This window comes from Diadema antillarum, unplaced genomic scaffold (genome assembly GCF_040938485.1).
Source record: "Diadema antillarum isolate AM-2024a unplaced genomic scaffold, OU_Dant_1.0 seq00000968_RagTag, whole genome shotgun sequence".
NCBI lineage: Eukaryota > Metazoa > Echinodermata > Echinoidea > Diadematoida > Diadematidae > Diadema > Diadema antillarum.
Genome location: NW_027271813.1, coordinates 381,143 through 402,693, shown reverse-complemented (window position 1 = coordinate 402,693; position 21,551 = coordinate 381,143). Strand labels below are relative to the sequence as shown.

The window sequence follows — 21,551 nt, the reverse complement described above, 5'->3', positions numbered from 1 at the left end:
ATCATCATCATCGCCATTTCCACTACCATCAACCTCAACATCATCACCACCACCACCACCACCATTATCATCATCTCGTTTCAACCACTGTCACCACCATCATATTATCATCTTCATTATTAACACTACCATCAGCAGTAGCATCATAACTAATGTAATCATCATATCATCATTATCATCATCATCGCAGCAGCAGCACCACCACCACTACATCATCATCATCATCATCATCATTATCAACATCATCATCATTATCATCATCATCATTATCAACATCATCATCATTATCATCATCATCATCATCATCATTATCATCATCATCATCATCATTATCATCATCATCGCCATCATCATCATCATCATCAGTATCAACATCATCATCATTATCATCATCATCATCATCATCATTATCATCATCATCATAATCATTATCAACATCATCGCCATCATAATCATCATCATCAATATCATTACCATCCCGTCATCATCATCACCAGCAGCGGCAACAATAGCATCATCCCAACATGGATCACCATCATCATCATTGTCATTGTCATTGTCGTATATTTTTATCATCACTGTCATAATCGTAATCGCCAGCATCATGGGGCATTTCGAAACACTGTCCAAGTTGACTTCAAGACAAAGATTGAAATCGGACCGATTATAATACATTATCAACTTTGATGCAGAATAAAAAATTCATGTTTTTGCATACTGGAAGATTAATGCGTTACCATATCCAGAATTCAACTACTTAACGCTTTTTCATCATACTGAGATCCGAGTCTGACGGAACAATAATATACTAGTCTGTTTATTTTGAATCTTGTGTCTTGTTGGTGGACTCTTAAAAGTGAAGGTAAAGTACTACTGCAATGTTAATATCTTTTCTAGAGATGTGAAAGTTGAATTCAGCAACAACAGTTACTTGTCTGTACAGCACGTAAAATAACGACACGGACAAACTGTTATCGTTTACTTTGAAAGTTCTGTAAGTTATATTGAATTATCGGAAATAATATAGACAATGCACAACATGACAGAAACAACAACAAAAGATCGAAATAAATTCGGTTGTAATGCATCTTTCTGTTCAACCATGAATCTAGACTCATGATTAACCTCTGACCTCTACGAGTTTATCTACTCTGATGTCTAACTACTATGAAAAGGTGGGATTGGTTATATCATACAAATGGAACATTCAGACAGTGTTCAATAAAAACTCCCCGAGTCGAAGCAAAGTCCCCTATGTACACACATACATGTACTTGTATTCATAGTTAGTTTCATAAATACGTCAATGTCATTATAGTCAGTCGTCACTCCAGCCATTGATAAACTACATGAATAGGCTTGTAACATGGTGCTCGCGTTTTGCTCAGTTCGCGACGAGAGGACGCCACCGACGCTGAGAGATTGAAGGGATTAAGAAGTCGCATCTGAGGGACCATGCGACACAAAATCTACGAACATTGAGATAATTCACTTTTGATCAATCATAGCTGTAGACATACCGTGGCAGTTGTTGAGACAAGACAGTGTGAAACTATAGCCTTACTGACATCACGTTCTAGGAGAAAAGTTAGAGTGAAGGCAAGGTGTGAAATTTCAATGACTATATATAGCCACACAGATATATTAACATTATACATCTGTTTTCCTGCTAGGACTATGAAATTTCACGTGATAATACGGCAATTTTGGTTCTCAGATATTATGCAGCACTCATGCATTTAAATAGAACATGAAATACAAACGAGGACAGTACAACAACTGTACGGATTTCATTCATCACAATTGTTCAAGATATGGCATGATGAATTTCATATTTTCTTAAATCTTCTTTCTTTGAGAGGTTACAACCAAATAACAAAAAAAAAAAAGTCACTAAAAGTAAGGTTAAAATGGTTAGGAATGTATGCAAGAACTATACAGTTTTAAGCAGAACATTCTGTCTTTTTTTAACACAAAAGCAAAAGATCATTCCGTTATATTTTCAAAAAACGATAGTCAAATTGGGTTAACAAATGGAGTGCAATGCCGACTAGTGATGGATAAGTCACTGAGTGTGCAATCATCGGTTAACGGGATTTCCCATTACTTTGCTAAAACGAAGTTATAGCGACAACCTGAAGTACTACTTCTTCTGAATGAACAGAACTTATTATCATTTTTAAATTTTAGCTTCACACTGAAAAATGGTGTATTGTTACGTCGATTACTTGAGTTAGACTTCTCATGCTATAATATGTTCTTGTATAAAATGCGGCACCCAAGCATGGAACATAATCATCTTAACAGCATCTAATAGCATTGTTTGAGAAATCTCTGTCTTGTGCTTCCTTTCTTAACTTTTTGTTTTTATTTTGTTGGCAAAGTGGAGAAATACGGTTCTTTCGGTGAAAATGGCGTTGTATACATCCTCTGCAATACTATTGATGTGCATCGCAAGAGTCCAAGTCAATGAAAACTTGCCTTGAGAAGGACGGATAAAAGTGGCTGATTTTATGACGTAACACAATGTTTGTTACGTAGTGAGCCCAATGTGCCGTATTGCCATAAAATTAAACAAGTCATGCGTGTGCCTGAGTGCTATAAGGATGCTCAAATAGTTAAAGACCACCTCACACGTTGTTATGATTGTGTGATACTTTAACGGATTGATATCTATTGTATCAGTCCAATTTATTTGTTGTTGTTGTTGTTTTTTTCATTAGCTTTTCCCACACCAACAGTATAGCCATAAAGGCGCAATTTAACCTATGAGCATAGTACAGAACAGCAAACAAGGGAAAATCTATAATTACACCACGTATGTAAAAAAAAAAGAATTATGCTTATAGAGGTTTAAAAAAAGTTCCAATGAATATTAGTAGAAATAGGCAAGAATGATGAAACATACTCGTGTTTGTGAGCAAATCCACTTCATCATTGGTTTCTCGAATTTCAAGAAGAGAGGAAGAATTGATATCACAACAAAGACATTTCACTCCCTCCATGTAAGACATTGACAACTTCAAATCGTCATTATTAGTAGTATGTGATTGAATATCAAATATCATTTTTTTTTTCTATACACACTCGTCTCTTATGAAGCATCATACATTACATAGTACACTACGATAGCACGGTACACTAATACATCGTACACACAAGCAATACAACATTCAGTACAAAAAGAAAATCGTCAGTATCCGTCTAAACTCTCACCCTCTAATTATTGAAATAGGTTGAAAACACAAGAACTGTTCACGTTTCTTTCAAAATACTCTATTTTTCATATTGTGCGGCAAGTTCGCAAATAGCTGTTATTTCATAGCCCAAACATTATTTCGCCCTCCCCCTTTCCCCCAATGCAAGACTTCACCCACGTTTGTTTGATTCAGATATTCATTTCATTCTTTTTCACTACCAGTAAAAAGTGAAAATAGATCGCCTTGTTTATTGCTGCAATATACGGAAAATAACCTAGAGAAGGAAAAGAGTAAAAATTTATACTGATGGCCACGACGCGCATGCGCGATTTCCATCGTTACAAATACCTTTCGAGTTCCCGACACTTCTATACCAAAAGGTGTACCGATGACTACGAAGAAGACTCTGAATAGATTCTCAATTCATCCGTCTCCCCTGGCTAGATCCTCTTATCCGTGTGACCAGTTACATTTAAAGTGGCATTGGTTTGCTTCTATTAGTTTTCTGTGCTTGTAAATCTGACATGTAACAGTGTTTGTTGGTTTGCTTGTTTGTCTGTTTTTTTATCACCCTTGAATGAAGTTCACCATTCGCAGCAAACAAAGTCCAATGGCATATACACCAGCTATCTAAATCGTAAGTCATAATTATTCTTGATATAGGTGAAAAAAAAAAAAGCAAATTGGCGCTCCGCATGATGGAACGTATTAACAATGTTGCTCTTGGAATTCATCGTTCAAAATGACATAGTTCAATACTTTCCATGTCTCCACCTCTTTGCTTCCAATCTTATTCTGAGCAGGAATTTCAGGTCATATAGTTCTAGTTTTGGTCGCCAAAGTAAGCCAGGGTATGATGTACTAATGCGAGGATATGAATTAGTTCGTCTTTGTTTTAAGCACTATACACGTGGACAATTTTATAGTGTTTCTTGCTTGAAAAAGAAATGCAGATAGGAACATTGAATAGATTTGATAGTTCTAACATTTCATCAGATGTTGGAAATGGTATAATGGGAACCTACTGGGAAAATAAACAGATATAAATACACATTTACTGACAGAGTGATGAAAGAGGTCAGAGAGATTTATACTATTTCAGCAATAACTAGCTCATTGAAAATTTGTGCGTTCAGACAAGGCAAGACTGGTATTTCGACTTTGCGTAGAATGTCACTGGCTCATTCTCTTTGCTTTCTCTGGACACCGTCTGTTGATATTACATGTAAGTCTAAACATACATACATACGCACATACACACTCACAACGTAGCAAAACCCGGTATCTGGCATAGAGCAAACAAAAGATAAACTTAATGATTTCGGCCGGTATCTGGCATATAGAGCGAACAAAAGATAAACGTAATAATTTCATGTCGTAAATGCAATGACTGATGCTGTCAAAATTGGGAAAGACGGCATGCTACCACACACTAAAATATGCAACTATGCTCGATAGTCATTCACGAGATGTGTGTGCGTGTGTGTATCTTGGGACATGCTTGGGTGTGTGAATATCCCGTATCGCTTTAGCTCTTTTTTATTTTGATTTGATAGTTTCGAACACGCCATGGGGACTCACGGTTGCACAACGTCCTGAGCAGTTGAATACGCTCTAGGCGACAGTCAACATAAAACCATTGTGGTTTATCGTCTACAACGCTCTATTACCAATATTCCGACGGCTGTTCACTTTGCGAAGCATTGAGAAATCATGCTGAACCCTATAATGTGAGCAATGGCAAAGTGAATGGAGACGCGCACAGTAATTGTGCATGTCGCAGAACTACCTGAAAATTTGATACTCTCATCTTCAATGTCACGAACGTAACCATTACTCATATTTATTTCCAATGAAATAGATGTCATGATAGTATCAGCCTCATTCTCTTTAATACGCATCACCCCTCCCCCCCCCACACACACACATACACACACTCACACACTCACTCACATCACAAAGATAGTTATCAGGAGAACTTTCCTTGGACTGTCTTACAGCCAATCTTAAGACCGTTTGAGGTATAAAACAAACATGCCGACAATCACATTTGCTGGTTTTCAGGGAAAGCAAATAGGATTATGTGAAAGATGCCACAAAAGAGGGCAACAATCTGATTCACAATGAATGACATAACATTTCTTGGCGTCTTACATTATGGTCAAATAAGATAACAAAAATATAACAATGTAACCTTGTTGTGACAAAAAGGAAACATGGTGGAACAGTACAGACGGTAGTAACTGCTATATACAAAGTAGGCATGATAGGCGGGCTCAGTTTATAGTGCATGATCAAACATCTCATGTCAGTCGAAAAAAAAAATAGCAACGTGAAAATAATTTAAAAAGTAATGATAGGGTGAGGGCCGATAAAACTTTCTCTAATCTTTTTAAATGAGACTTGATTACAATAGTGTGTGGATTTAACAGACAATACTCATGCAACTGGTTGCTGAATCACGTAGCTCCGGTTTATCATTACCTATAATTTCTCGATTTGAAGAATGATTTCGTTCTTTTGGTGGCATTACACGGATACAGTAGTATTTAGGTACCAGACAATTTGCACGAGTGGAAATAACCTGTGATTTCGATAATTCAGTCTTTGTCAAGCATTTTCTAACCATCCTATACCACAGTGAAGTAATAGTCCATAGAGGTAAAGAGCATGGAGGTACCATTTAATGTTACATGTAGATGCTGCGACCGACAACATGCCGAACGCTGGCTGGTCTATGCATCTCTTTTACGTCGCTACAGCGATGATTAATTAAATGCGGCGAGTCGCATCAAATCTACACCTTATCCTCGAAAAGAATGAAGAGCGGCTGAGGACGAGAACGCTATAGAAACACCAATGTCCCACGCAACAGTTTGAATGTCACGAACAAAAGACTGAGGAGCCACCTTTAGACGGACCATGTTGCTCAGCTTCCCCATGTCGCTCCCGAGGCTTTCGGTGTTGCTGACAGAGACAGCTGCGTTTAGTCGTCGTCGCGGCCAGGAACTCTAAAACTCTGGCATACCCGCGGCTCGGAACAGATCCGCGGTCCTCGAGGCCTAGATACAAGTTGCAGCTCAGTACTGTGGATACGCTATGTACAATAAGAAAGAAAAAAAAATGATCCTAAATGATTGGTAGGTACCCTGTACTTTCCTATTGCAGGAACCCACTGATTGCCGTCACGGACCGACTGGAGGTCCCTACGCTATAAGTGTCGGTTTTTCTGGGGACTACTGGATGCGCGGCCAGTACTGGTGAGAAGGATGAGTGTCAGCGGGGGAGGAGCCCGGCACTTGCACGGGAACAGACATGCCGGGAGAGATCAGGCCTGTCGACGAGAGAAGCATGTAGAGAGGAGGAGGAGGAGGAGGTGGTGGAGAAGGAGGAGGAGGAGGTGGTGGTGGTGGAGGAGGAGGAGGAGGAGGAGGATGGGGAGGAGGTGGTGGAGGAGGAGGAGGAGGAGGTGGTGGAGGAGGAGGAGGAGGAGGTGGTGGAGGAGGGGGAGGAGGTGGTGGTGGAAGTGGAGGAGGAGGAGAAGGAGGGGAGAGGGAGGAGGAGAGGGAGGGGGGAGGAGGAGGAGGAGGTGGTGGAGGTGGAGGAGGTGGTGGAGGTGGAGGAGAAGGAGGAAGAGGGGGAGGGGAGGAGGAGGTGAAGGAAGAGGTGGAGGAGGAGGATGAGGATGAGGAGAACAAGGAGGAGAGAAGAACAACAAAAATCAGTTTAAAAAAATGTTTCTAAAACATGATATCGTTGCAGATCTAATGGATACATATTTTCATCTGAAGATTTCTGAACATTACACAACATGAGAAACTGATTTTCCAAATAAGAAGCACAGGCATAAGAATTTCAGCAATGCCGTTATACGCTGTTAATGTCAGTCGGGAATAAAGCTTGAGGTCTTGAAAAGGTAAGAGGAATCAAAATGATGCTAATCCAATCTTGAATTCCTGCAGACGAATAAAAAATATAAAAATTGCAGTGCGTCTCTCCTTAACACATCGCACCACCTATCTCCAGCCCCTCACAAAACTGATCAAACACTGTAGACGTAGACGTAGACGTACACTAATAATTTTGTTACATTGCTGGACGATGGTAGTTTCTTTCAATCACTACATTTAAAGGCAAAAATATTTTCATGGAAAGCATCAAGTTTTATCGCCTAATTGAATGAGAAATCGGCAGAGAATGACATCAAGATATACGTAAACATCATTATTGTTAACAATGAGCTCAACATGTAATGTCCCCATGATTGAACAAGACAACATTGAACTGAATTTTTGCGAAGTGGTCGACATTTCGATATTTCAAAATTTCCCCGTTGAGTTTTCATGTACTGTGGTCTAATCCTTACAAGAAATATCACAGATTATATTGGTAGATAAAATATATGACAGATGAAGAAACGTGATTTTTACCATTATTGCAAGCGCTGTTCATGTGCGGTTGATGCATGCCTGGATGGCCGGTGTGTCCGTGCGAAGACAGCGAGTGGTGATTCGGTGGAGCCGAGTAGAGCGAGTCGTAGCCGTGGGACGGCTGGTGCAGCAGCCGCGTGTACGAGCTGGTGTCGCGCGACACCGCCTGCATGCCGAGGTTGGGCGCCGAGGCCATGGAGAAGCTTGGCATGGGCGGGATGGCGCTGTATGAGTCGGCGGCGGTGCGCGGGACCATGGTCGCCGCGGACGGTTGCGGGATGGGCTGGTACACGCTGACGTTGTTGCTGCTGAAGCCGCCGCTGATTGAGAGGTGGTTGGAAGACTGCGAGTGCACGCTGCCCACCTCCGCCTGCTGTCGTCGCTGGTTTCGCAGCTTTTCTTCCCGTCTCCACTTGGCACGACGATTCGAAAACCACACCTACAACGAGAATATCATAGGTATCAATGTATTGTGCATTGATTTATTTGTTCGTTTGTCTATTCGTTGCTGAAGATTTTATTGACCAATAAATGTAGCGATTGAGATTTATTTCATTGGGAGTAACGCTCGGGGTAGGTATAATAGACCGAATGCGTGCGGTACACATCAGACAGTTTTGATTGATTGGCTGATTGACTAATTTCATTTCTGCATTTCTTTTTCATACACAAATGAAACACAAAGTCAGTTAAAAAAAAACAGTAATTGAGTGAAATATTGTGTGAATAAAACAGTCTAAGTAGGTAAGCGATTATTAAAAATTTGCAATATTATCCCATGAAAATACAAAACGAAGACAGGTGTTATTTCATCATGCATACGCAAAACGATTCAAATGTGTAGTACATGCCGTTCAAAAGACAAACTTTAAAAGTAACTCTGAATACAAGTGTAGGCCTATATCAGAAATACAGAAGACCATCTTCATAGGTAAACGTTACAATACTACAGAATTTTTTTTTTCGATTACAAAGAATTATTGCGATTCAAAAGGGAGAGAAGAACTATCAAGAATAATTTTCGCCTTTGTCCACTAGCTGGTTTTCAATGATCGATGTGACAAATAGACCGTACCTGTATCCTTGCTTCCGGTAGATCGATCTTTTGTGCAAGTCGCTCTCTCGCAAAGACGTCTGGGTAATGTGTTCGCTCGAATTCTGCGGGAGCAATACAGGAGGAAAATTTGATCGATTGAACCACATCGCATTCCATACATTTTAAGATCAAGAGATCGAATCTGACAAATTCTGACATTCTCACCCTTTTTTTTTCTCTCACTTTAAAAAGAGTTAGACGAAGTATGATCGTTATGGCACAAACGTGAAATCTTGTATGTGAAATGACTATTATTTCTTAGATGATTGATATGATGATGTATTCTTTTTTCATTCATTTTTATTTACATTTCCAAATAATATACATGTATATAACGAAAGACAAGTAAATAGTATATTCAATGTGCAACATACACATTAAAGACGCAAATGTTGTTTCATTTAAAAAAAATGAAAGCTGAGGGGCTGTTCAATGAACGAACTTGTACGATTCTGCCCCCCCCCCCCCCCTTACGGAACATTATTACGCCGCATTGTACAAAACATACGAAATAAGAAAAGTCAAGCAAATCAACCGATGCGAATATATTTTAGATATTATTATATCACTATGTATTTATCATTACATGATTTTATTAACAACATACAACGGTCGTCATCCCGAAGGACATGAGCATGACGAAATTGACAGTAATTATGATAATTTGTACGAAATCCTGGGAGAAAGACTGTCTGTCCAAACCAAGTGGTTACAGACAGTTGCCGCGCGATTGAATACTATGAAACGCCACGTATGCACTAATTTGAAAAGCAGCACTTCAATCGTCAAAGTCAGATTGACAATTGTTGACTTGGAAAAGAATTTAGTAAGATGTTGAGACGGTAATCCCTTGTATCGTATCCACGGATAGATAAGGTTTACACACATACTGACTCGATGTTGAGTATGAGGAGAGAGGTACAGCGCATTCGATTCAATACAATTTATCATTCAACTCAAGCATTGTCAAGTTTATTTCCACAAATTCAGTAAAAAAAACAAACAGAGAGACAATCAATCAAGATATACATATACAAACCAAAATCATTTCAGGTAAGTACATAATCATAATTGAAAAGTGTGTGACGGAGATTGTCATAACAATTTGAGTAATAGTGTTGGAGATAAAATGAAATGAAATGAAATAGTAGGCCATTGGCCTTTCGAGGCTGATCCCATTAATAAGTTTACAACGTTTGAAGCTATACGTCGTTACATCATAGGTCGCAAGTTACACCAAAAATCAAATTTTGCAATGATTAAGGACAAGGAAAAGAACATCCAAAAGAAAGGAACCCAGGCATACGAAAAACAACTATACAGGAGTGGGACAAAATTAATATTATTGTGTAACTTACACGAAACCAAGAACAAAAATCTTCTTTATATCGTTGTAACAATTTTTCTCTATAGTCAGTACGAATATTTCTTTTGGCGTAAGCGGGACAAAGGCGTTAAATTCATCAAAAAGATTTGATACTCCGAAGAAATTGAAGATTGATATTTGACGGTGCGCCTTAGGACAATCGAAAATCAGACCGGTATATTTTGTAAGAGCATAAACAAACAACTATGAATGTGGTCACTGATTTGGAACAAGTCGATTTTGCTCAAAATGACATTCAGCTGTTTCGGGTTCGCTTGGTAAATCATAACTTTTGCAATTGAAAAAAAAAAAAAGGAGAGAAGAAAAAAGAAATGCTTTTCAAAGAGTCCATGATGGAAAAAAAATAAGTCATTCTGAACCGAGTTTGACAGATCTGTATAAAAACAAAGTTTTGACCAGAAATAACTTCAGAATTATTTTTGTATGGGAACTTGGGTATACATCACTCTCTCTCCCTCTTTTTCTCTCCTTCTCCCTCTCTCCCTCCCTCCCTCCCCCGCCCCCCCCCCCTCTCTCTCTCTCTCTCCATCTTTCTATATACAGGGATTGTATTAATATGCAATACACGAATAGTCATATACAATTAAATGAATACTCTCTTTTGTGCCCTACAATCGACGTCATAATTATGGACTGAGATTCAAATGGAATTAATCAGCAAATGCATTGAGATGAGTCATAAGACCCTCTGCCGCTAATACCCGTTTGTCGTTCCTTACCCGCTCCCCCCTTTTTTTTGTGTGTGTGTGTCTTTCTTCACTGTCTCTAAATCACGGGGCACATCCACCAGGGATGACTTACATGCAGGGCTGGCTGGCAACTACATGCGTGCGAGTGAAGTAAACCTAGTCCTATATAACGTTAGCCATTGATAAGCGTTCGATTTACCTACAATCCATTCGTGGTGTTAGTTCAAAGTTGATCAGATATACAACGAATAATTAATAATGATATCAATAATGATGATGATGATGGTGATGATGATGATGATGATGATGAAGGCGATGATGATGATGATGCTAATGATGATTTTGATAATGATATCAGTCACTAGCATCATCGTCAACATCCTCACCATCATTATCACAATTATCGTCATCACCATCATCATCATCACCATCAGCACAATCATCACCATCACATCTTCACCACCATCACCATCATCATCATCATCATCACCATCATCACCATCACCATCATCATCGTCAACATCCTCACCATCATCACCACAATCATCATCATCATCATCATCATCACCATCAGCACAATCATCACCATCAGCATAATCAGCACCATCATCATCACCACCATCATCATCACCATCATCACCATCACCATCATCACCACCATCATCATCATCATCATCATCATCATCTCAGTGTACCGTTATCATCATACTCAGACAACAAAACTAGAAAACAGGCAAATGATGCCGACCCCTTGTGGCTCGCCCCAGGTGACAGGCAATAGTCAGCAAACGGTTTCAACCAGGCACATTGTGACATTAGAAGCAGAAGAAGAAGAAAAAAAAAAAGAAGGAGGAGGAGGAGGAGGAGGAGGAGGAGGAGAAGAAGAAGAAAAGATGGTGTGGGAGGAGGAAGATGAGGAGGAGGAGAAGAAGAAGAAGAAGAAGAAAATGAAGAAGAAAAAGAAGAAGAAGAAGAAGAAGAAGAAAAAGAAAAAGAAGAAGAAAAAGTAGAGGAAGAAGAAGAACATCACCATCAACATTATCACCATCGTTGGCATCATGATTTAGAATCATCTCGCTCTTTCTATCAAAAGTGCAATACATTGAGACCATTCAGTTTCGCATACCCATTGACATGATTGTACCATGGCTTCACTACTGGAGTTATGTCGATCTGGCTGCCACGGTGAATAGATTCACCTACAGTCATTCCTTCGTTTTTATAAGATAAAACTGTATGTCTTTAACACTGAATTATTTTAACAGTTTGTTGGTTCAGTATAACCTTACGGACAGTATAAGCCTTTGTACTGGTCTTCCAGAAAATGAGTAGATTATCACAAACATCAGCCTCAATGTCAAACTTCCTTCTCGTCACGTACGTACACATTCATGTCAACGCACGAGTAGTAAGTATGGATGCCAACAAATTTGCATTTGCCGTCCGTCTTTCGCACCGCGCTCCCTGATTTTACTCAAGAACAGCAAGTGCTGCCGACGGCTCGCTGGGGGGACTCGGTGTACCGAGCTATCACCGGCCAATATATCACCCGCGAAGTCAGGCGTAATGAAGGTGCGAAACTCCCTCAACAACGAAAAGAGGTAGAGGAGGAGGAGGAGGAGGAGGAGGAGGAAGAAGAAGAAAAGGAGTATTGACGAGATGGAGAAAGATGAGGGGGGGGGGGAGGAAGGGGTAAGCAAGGAGTGAAGATGTACTGGTCGCACTCTCATATTCCAAAGAGCTGTGCAAGGGACCTTGGGTCTTAATTGGATGAGAGTTCGCGCGAAATGCTAACCGCAAGAAGCCGCAGTACCGGACTTGCCTCGTCGCCATGGCAACATGGCCTCCTTACCATCTAAATGTCACACCAAATACCAATAATCTTGACTTTTAAAGACAGAAAAATACTCTACTACACAGATAACAATTCCTAAGAAAAAAAACAGATATAAATACTATTCGTGTTTTCCTGTTTGTTTGTTCTTTAAGAGTCCACACGAATGGAATAACATTCTTTATCTATTATTTAGTCACCACAATGCACATTTTCCTCGTATAAATTCGCGTCATACACTGTGCAAAGTATCTAGCTTCAAACCAGTCAATGATATAGGAGCAAAATATCCATCTTGCATGAACACATGTTTTCTCACTGAAAACCCTCACAAAAATATTGCTGCATTTTTGTTATTGAATTATCTAATAACTCGTTAGTGCTGCACTGACACTTCGCGGATTATTGTGAAGCTTGCAAGCTGTGACGATAATTATCTACCAAAAAGGATTGGTCAAACTATGGAGCTAACTACTAAGCTCCACTGTCAAACTGTTCGAAGATCGACATTATGTGTATCTGTCATCTCTATTGACATACAAAGATAGTATGATTCGTTTTTGGATATCAAACTTCGGCTGTGTATTTTGTTTTGGATTTTCTAACAATTACTTTACCTCGACAACGAACCCTGACATTTATTTTGTTCTAATCAGGGAGATTGGTGGGAATCGCGAATGGTATGCAACATCATGCCTGATGCTTTTCAATATAATCATGAACTTCTATTTACGAACTTTGCTCTTTTTGATGCTGTGTTGTCGCGGAAATACATTTCAAGATCAGACTTCTATAGCGTATGATAGCCCTGGAAGAGGTATTACTCAAAAAAGGCATGGTTGATAAAGAACGGGACTTGACCGCACAGAGAGAAATTATATTTGATATGAAAATCCATTATGCAATCCTGTTTTCAAACAATCAAAACACAAAATGTCGAAGCATCTGCGGAAATCGATCCAGAGCCATTCACCTTAAGATTCCATGACAGTCTATACGCATTGGAAGAAACCCTGAGTCGAGGTATTAACAAAACAGTTTTATGCCTTGATGTATTTGGCACACCGGTAAGTTTTGTTGTTTTTGGTTTTTTTTTTCGCTAACATGGCATCGATCAGACGTTGGTTAGACTACGAGAATCAGAATAATCTGAGGAGCACGTGATCAGGAAGGGATGGGGAGAGAGATAAAAAGTATGGCGATTGATAGCGACAGAGGAAGGAGGGAGCGAAAGTCATAGAATCGAGAAAAAAGGAGAAAAAAAAAATCATATATATGATAAAAACAAAGCACAAGAGCTGCCTTCCTCGTAATGGTCATACCTAACTAACGCTGACATGACCAATGGATTCACACTTGTGTCTGGTTCACTAAGTGTGTCCATAACCGCCACTGTTTAGGCGTCCATAGCTTTTTCGATTGATTGAATCCATCAATATTCATGAACTTCTTCCGCTGACGCGCATCATGGAAACCTGGAAGTATCCAACGAATTAAGCGCGAGCAAAAAAAGAAAGAAAGAAAAGAAATCAACTGGTAGCACAAAACAAAAAGAAAATGAATTTTGTAATAAAAAAGGAGGAAGAGAGGGGAAGAGGAGAAGGACCGGCAGCATTCGACTGATCTGACTGATTAAATTGACGCTGGGGTGTGGGTACAGGAGACTGTCGCGGTGAGCTAGAGGCCAGGACCTTTCAGTGTGACTGTCGGGGAAAGACGCCCCGCCGAGCGCCCCCGTCGAGTCCACGTTCGTGATCTCGCTCGCTGCTCGTCATCGTTACCATATATTATTATGCTAGTCTCTGTACCGAATGTAATATATTCTCTCAGAGACAAGCATTTGATAACAATAGGAATATTGCATTATACACTGTATTATAATACATATTCGTATAGAGATAACAATATCAGTATTGTAATATTATTCCACATTCAATTACCATAGTACTTCATAGACTGATAGAGTGGCTTAATAGAATAAACACAGAAAGAAAGAAAGAAAGATCTCAAGTTCATTATAGCGTCATAGCTTTGGCCGAAGATTCGAAAAGAGCATGTCATTTTGGCGAGGAGAGCATCGTAGTGACCCCCCCCCCCCGATTGTCTAGATAATGACATTGACAATAATAATTTAGCGATTCTGCTGCTACAATTTCGACTGTCTCATATTTGTATTGTTGGAAGATGAAAAGAAGTGTAAGTATGATAATGATTATTAGGATAAATATCTTACAAGTATATAACTCGACTTCGTTCACAACTGTTTTTAAATCACTTCTTAACCTGTAAATATTGATGATAACGATGATAACATGATACAAAATAATTATTTTCATAATCATGAGTAGTTGTATAGAAAGTCAGAAAATTTTGACGACACTAACAGTAATAATGATGATGTTGATGACGATGATAAGAATGACGATGATAGTATGATGACGATGATAATAATGACGATGATAATAATAATAATAATATAATGACATAATAATAATCATAATAATAATAATAATAATAATAATCACAATTATACTAATAATGATAAGGAGGAGGAAAAAGGAGGAGGAAGAGGAGGAGAAAAAAGATGAAGATGATGAACTAAGAATAAAAACCAGAAGAAAGCGGAGAACAAGTACGTTGGTGCCACGAACACTTTCCGAATATTTCACTAGGAGAACATGCCAATGAGAGAGAAAAAACAAGACGACCAAAACCAAGCAAGAAAAAACAGAAAGAAAGAAAGAAAGAAAAAATAACTGAGGTGTCATCCAAAGCCTTCGCCAATAATTGAGCCAATATGATGAGCTTATATGACACGTATTATACAGCGACCTTGGCTTGACCGTGCGTTATATCACGCGTGTACGTGTGCCGATTAGTTTGCGCACGGATGATCCCCACCACGGTATATTTCCTGCGATGATATAGCAGCACCTATGACTAAGTTGTCGCAGCAAATCGTGCCCACTCCACTGCAAAAGAAGTCCCCCCCCCCCCCCCCATCATTCCTACATTCCTATAATGAAATGACTTAAGAGAACAGTGTAAATATCCATACGCAAGCGCTTATTTATTTCGAAAGGAAAACTTACTCTCAACGGTTGAAAAACAGCACCCACAAGAATTTTATATTCTTATTTATTATTATTATCATTATCATTATTCGTTGAGTGGGGGTAGTTTATGATGGTTTAATTCTCCTCGAATTAGCAATAGTTGTAGATTAAAGCAGTTGAAGTAAAAGTAGAAGTAGCAAGCTTTATCGTCAGGATAAATAATGTCATTATCAATGTGAGTTTTTCACACGCTACAGTTTGATAATCAATCAAAAGAACACACAGCAGCTTTCGCTAGATATCCGGCATGTTTTGACTGTGATAGATTAGTAAAGACTGTAACAGCCACTTCAAGTAGCAAAAGTATATTCGCTTATTGTCATACATAATTGCCTTATACACTTTGTATGGATCCACCATTCCGTTTGTCATTCATGACATCTGGCGTGATTGTGATGTTGATTCTAGATGAATTATTTATTACACGGCATGTTACTGGTACGCGGCTGCAGGGCATATAATGGGCAAGCTCCGTCAAACATTGATTAGCCGCTCTCATAATCTTGTAAATTATCAGCATCCTTTCAAGTATTTCACATTCAATGCTGGGAGAAAAGGAGCATTTCTGCTTTTCTCTCGAAGATATATGTAGTATGCTCCATCGTAAATACAACGTTTTTATTGTACAACGAGTTAGCTCTATTCTTGTTCACTAAATTGAGATATGTGCCAGTACACCTGCTTAAAAAAACAAACAAACAAACAAACAAACAAACAAAACCAGAAAATGATAAAACATAAGAGATATCTTTAATCAGAGTCTAATAATAATATTCCTCTTTAGGCCTAAGCATCGAAAGTGGCAGTATCGGGAAGGTTTTCTTTTGCTCTATTGAGATGACGGACTTATAGGCCCTACTTTAAAATGTAAGGAAATGGCGCGTAACTATTTTTGAGAGAAAAACTCTTCATGTATTATACCATTACCATTTGTATGAATTGTGTGTGTTTATGTTGTGTGTATTTGATTATGCGTTATGTGTATGTATGGTGCATGTGTGTACATTATCTTTATAATATATTTTGTCGTTATGCATGTATGTACAAAGTAGGCATATTTATATGTGTATATGCACGTATGTATGTATGTATGTATGTGTATGTATGTATGGATAGATGGATGTTTTGTATGTAAGGTTGTGTGTACGTATAAAGCCATGTATATCTTTATGTGTGTACAAGAATCGTATGAATGTATGTATGCACAGATCTATAATATAGAAAGAATGATTGACAATTTTTTCACGTCGGACAGAATTCTATCTAACGATTGGTCTCCCGACCCACCGCCGTCTCGTCGCCGCCTCGGCTTCGGTCGACTCCCGCCTAGAATCCGCCAGACCCAGCGGCCCGCGGGGTCGGCGTTAATCGCGTTACGCGGGCAAATGCACACCGTTGTCACCTTCGCCTAGCATTGGCCATGGACTTCAACACGGACATGGCCATACCATTGGACGCTGCAGCTAGAGTGCGGGGCGCTTGCTCCTAAAAAAAAAAGGGGACCTTTTTCCAACTCGATTAAGTAATGGGATTGAACTTAATCATGATCTATTAATAAGTAATGATTGAGGCATCCACTGGACGTGAGTACAGCGTGGCTATTTGTTTATGTTCTTCTTCCCTGATGTGCAATAAAGTTATTGATGTTTAATGTAAGGATTACCTGATCAAGAAATCGGCATTTGAATCGAAATACCCCCTCCCTCCTCCATCCTATTCAAAGATTGTGTATAGCTTCTGGCTTTCCCCATGTTGCTTTTGTGCCCCGTTCTTCATAAAACATAATTTCACGTCAAAACGCTATCTTAGTGCATAAAGGAAGCCAAGTATGAACTATAGGACGAATGCCAAGTTCCCTCACCTGATATAAACGAAGCCAACCTGGTTATTATCAGTAAACAGATTTCAAACCTGTCATGTGATGTAGAATGTGGTATAAGATACAAAACTATTACAATGAATTTTATCGTCATTCAGGTAAAAAAAAAAAAGTGAAAAGCAAATGTCAATTATTGATCACACGCCTGAACAATAAATCAAATAAAAAAAAATAATCAAACAAGATAATTATCATCATGCATACAAGTTCGAGACAAGGAAGTATAATGGTACTCACTGTGTGAGAAATTGTATATCTGGATGTGTTTGGGTTAAGATCTGGCTTGGATGGTCAAGAACGGAGCAAGGGCCTAATACATAATTATTACGCATCTTTACATAATTATGTATATTGAAATTGAAGACCAAGGCAAAATGATAGGCTTCATAATGGATAGTCTTGTGGGAACACTGTGGGCGAGTTTATAACGTAGTCAGATGAAAAGACGTTTCATCTCGATCTTCAGATTCCTAGAATGACGATAATGAGTCACACACACAGAGTGAAACACAAGAAATGGCAATTGTGCCCCCTTTCCCCTACACGCTTCCCTTTGGTTGCGGTATTTTATATGTTACAAAATAATTATAAGCCATTCCATTGGGGTTGATATTAGCATCTGCGCAAAGACAGAGAGAAGAGAAGATGAGAGAGAGAGAGGGGGGGGGGGGGGGAAGCACGGGGGGGGGGGGGGGGGGTAAGGAGAAGACAATTTGCCAAAGTGAACATACATACATGCATGTACCAATTTTCACATCAAATTTTTCATATCTCCGGCAGTGGCACTCAGAATTTTAACGCAAGCGCGATTTTACTCTAGCCTTTTAAGTGGCCATCAGGTGTAATGCATTATGAAACGCCTGCGTGACTCTAATGCAGTGCGCCCTCAGTCAGCAGAAAATACACAACGGGCGCCATTAAGTGCAACATTGTACGAAAAGAGCGCTACATGACACATTATTCATGAAACCATGACAACCGCGTTGACAAGGGATAGTGAAGAATTATATGTCAGAAGAACAAAGAATGGCAGTGATGATGACTGTGATAGCGATGATGCTGAAGATGAGATGTACGGGACACAGAGTCAGAATTTTCATTTTACCACAGTGATTGTACCCCAACCTCTCGAAATATGCGTTTTGTCAACGAAGTAATCTACTACACTGATACTACAGAGCTATGTTATTAAGCGTAAAAACCAAATTTCACCGTTGCGGTATATATAGTGTGAAGTTGTGATATGAAATTGTTAACACTTATACACAAACAAACATATCACCACACGCTGGAATCATTTCAATTTGCTCTGTGTTTGTTGTATGATATGTAGCTACAGCACATTTTGTGGTTCAAAGTGCATACATTTTGAAAGAGCGGCAACCCTATCTGTTGCGTTAGTTCTTTTTGAAGGTGAGTGTGCAATTTATTTTAATGCTGACATGATTGATGATAAATGCCCCTAAATCACCTTTGTTGTTGTTGTTGTTAGCGTTGCCAGTTATCGACTAAAATGTATACGACAAGATATTAGTGTCATTTAATGTTGCGTCAATAACATTATACAACGTATAAATACATTGCTTTTAAGCACTACATTTTGACGGAGTTTGTTGATTATCGTCTGCGGTGAACGCATGCCGATGAAATAGCTTCGCGAAAGTTGATGCGCACATTATAAAATACAGCGCGCGGGAGGAAGAACATCGAAATACAACAATTATATGAACTACAGCTTAAAAAGGGAACCGCTTTTATCCACGCTTCAAGTCGTAGTACTCCTTTTGTCCATGACAACACACGCAGATCAGCGGAGCAGTAAGTAGTTCCGATAAAGGGTGACAGACGGCTAGCGGACGGTTCGATAGCAAAAATGTGACGAGTTAGGTCGTCAACGCAGTGTCTCATGATCATGAATCAATTTCCGAAGAATTAAACACAAACATCCCTGCAGAACGGCATTAAAATCGCGTCAAAATACCCTCTTCCCCCTTCGTCTATTCCCCATGCGCGTACACGGACTATACCCGATCGCCGCGGCATATTCCCTGGACTACGTCAATTATTCACAACGTTCTCCCGATTGGGCATAAAGGCCAAGGCGTGCGCGGTTGGCACAGAGCTTGCGGTAGGATCGTATACCTAGTTGTAGTACGCCAGCAAACGGTGCGGCGCCTCACTCTCTTGCCGAAGCCGCTCGCCTTCATATTAGACTCGTTCCCAGGTGATCAATTATTAAATATTAACAGACCTCATTTAGCTCCCGGTACCGACTGATTTTAGTGTTGAGCCTAATAAGCTTATAATTACTTCTTAAGCCGCACAGCAACCTGTAATGCAGCGCCTCTCCTTTTTTCTCTTTTTTTTTAACCTATTTTTTCTCTCTTTTTTTTTGTGGATTTTCTATACAAGTAAAGCGAATCAAAAGAAATTTCAGTATCTGCATCCTGCAAATTGCGATAAATATTTTAATGAATTAATGGATTTTAAACCATTAATAAATAATTGCCACGTCAAATACATATTGTAGTTATCACGGAAATATAATATTGTATCTAACAACACATTTCATTTTTCTTAACATAATGTTATATTCACTTCCAATTTTAATTCAAAACATGACACTAAAAAAGTCCCATTGAAGTTTGGGACATAACTGGTGATGACTATTTGGGACATAACTGGTAATGACTATTTGGGACATACCTGCATGGTAATTATTATTTGGGACATAACTGGTAATGATTATTTGAGACATAACTGCATGGTAATGATTATTTGGGACATAACTGGTAATGATTATTTAGGACATAACTGGTAATGATTATTTGGGACATAACTGGTAATGATTATTTGGGACATAACTGGTAATGATTATTTGGACATACTGGTAATGATTATTTGGGACATAACTGGTAATGATTATTTGGGACATAACTGGTAAATGATTATCTAGGACATAACTGGTAATGATTATTTGAGACATAACTGGTAATGATTATTTAGTACATAACTGGTAATTATTATTTGGGACATAACTGGTAATGATTAAAGGGGATGGCTAGTAACCGATCAGTGGGAATCAGTGGGAATGCTGAGGGATGATTGTTCCAATCCTTGTGGGATTCATATATCTACTGTTGTGTGAAAATTATTTGCTTCAGAACGGTCTCATATTCAAGTAATGTGCAGATTAATGCCCCGTCACTGCCAGGGACGCTTACCTGGAAACATTAAACTGCACATTACTTGAATATGAGACCGTTCTGAAGCAAATAATTTTCACACAAGAATAGATATATAATGTACTCTTAAATGAATCCCACAAGGATTGGAACAATCATCCCTCAGCATTCCCACTGATTCCCACTGATCAGTTACTAGCCATCCCCTTTAACAGTTGCAAACAAGACAATATAACAAGGAGATTAATTACAATAAAGTCTCTTCCATTTCCAACAACTTTTATTTCACATAGCAAGGTCACATTATGATTGTATATCATCACACTTTATTTTTCCCTTGTTAAGAAATGCGCCTCAATTCATTCGTATATTATGTATATGCAAAATATTGTACTGTAATTACACACTATTGGAAATGAAAAAAAATGAAATGATATGTGAAATGAAATGAAATGAAATGAAATGAAATGAAAGAGATTTTCTTTTGGAGAAAGCAAATAAAACCCAATAGATACAATAATATCTAAACGTATGTGACGTTGTATATAATGTCATAATAACTGATTTTTAAAATGTCTATGCAAGATTAACTTGATATTTCTAATTTCATGGGAGAAAGCTAACTGAAAAGCGAATAAGCTTTGAGAGAAATGTCCCTTCGAGACAGACAGACAGACAGACAGACAGACAGACAGACAGAAGATAGACAGACAGATAATATTATTAAGGTCGACT

At 38.9% G+C, this 21,551-nt stretch overlaps 1 protein-coding gene across 1 annotated transcript in view; it reads right to left on the bottom strand.

Moving 5' to 3' along the window:
• Positions 1-6,436: 6,436 nt before the first annotated feature.
• Positions 6,437-21,551, bottom strand: part of LOC139741975 (paired box protein Pax-6-like) — an 86,086-nt gene continuing 70,971 nt past the window's right edge. The window contains exons 5-7 of the mRNA XM_071652539.1: positions 8,706-8,788; positions 7,631-8,069; positions 6,437-6,534 (exon numbers count right to left, since the gene is read on the bottom strand). Coding sequence (XP_071508640.1) covers positions 6,437-6,534; positions 7,631-8,069; positions 8,706-8,788 — 620 coding nt within the window. The remainder of the gene's footprint in view (positions 6,535-7,630; positions 8,070-8,705; positions 8,789-21,551) is intronic.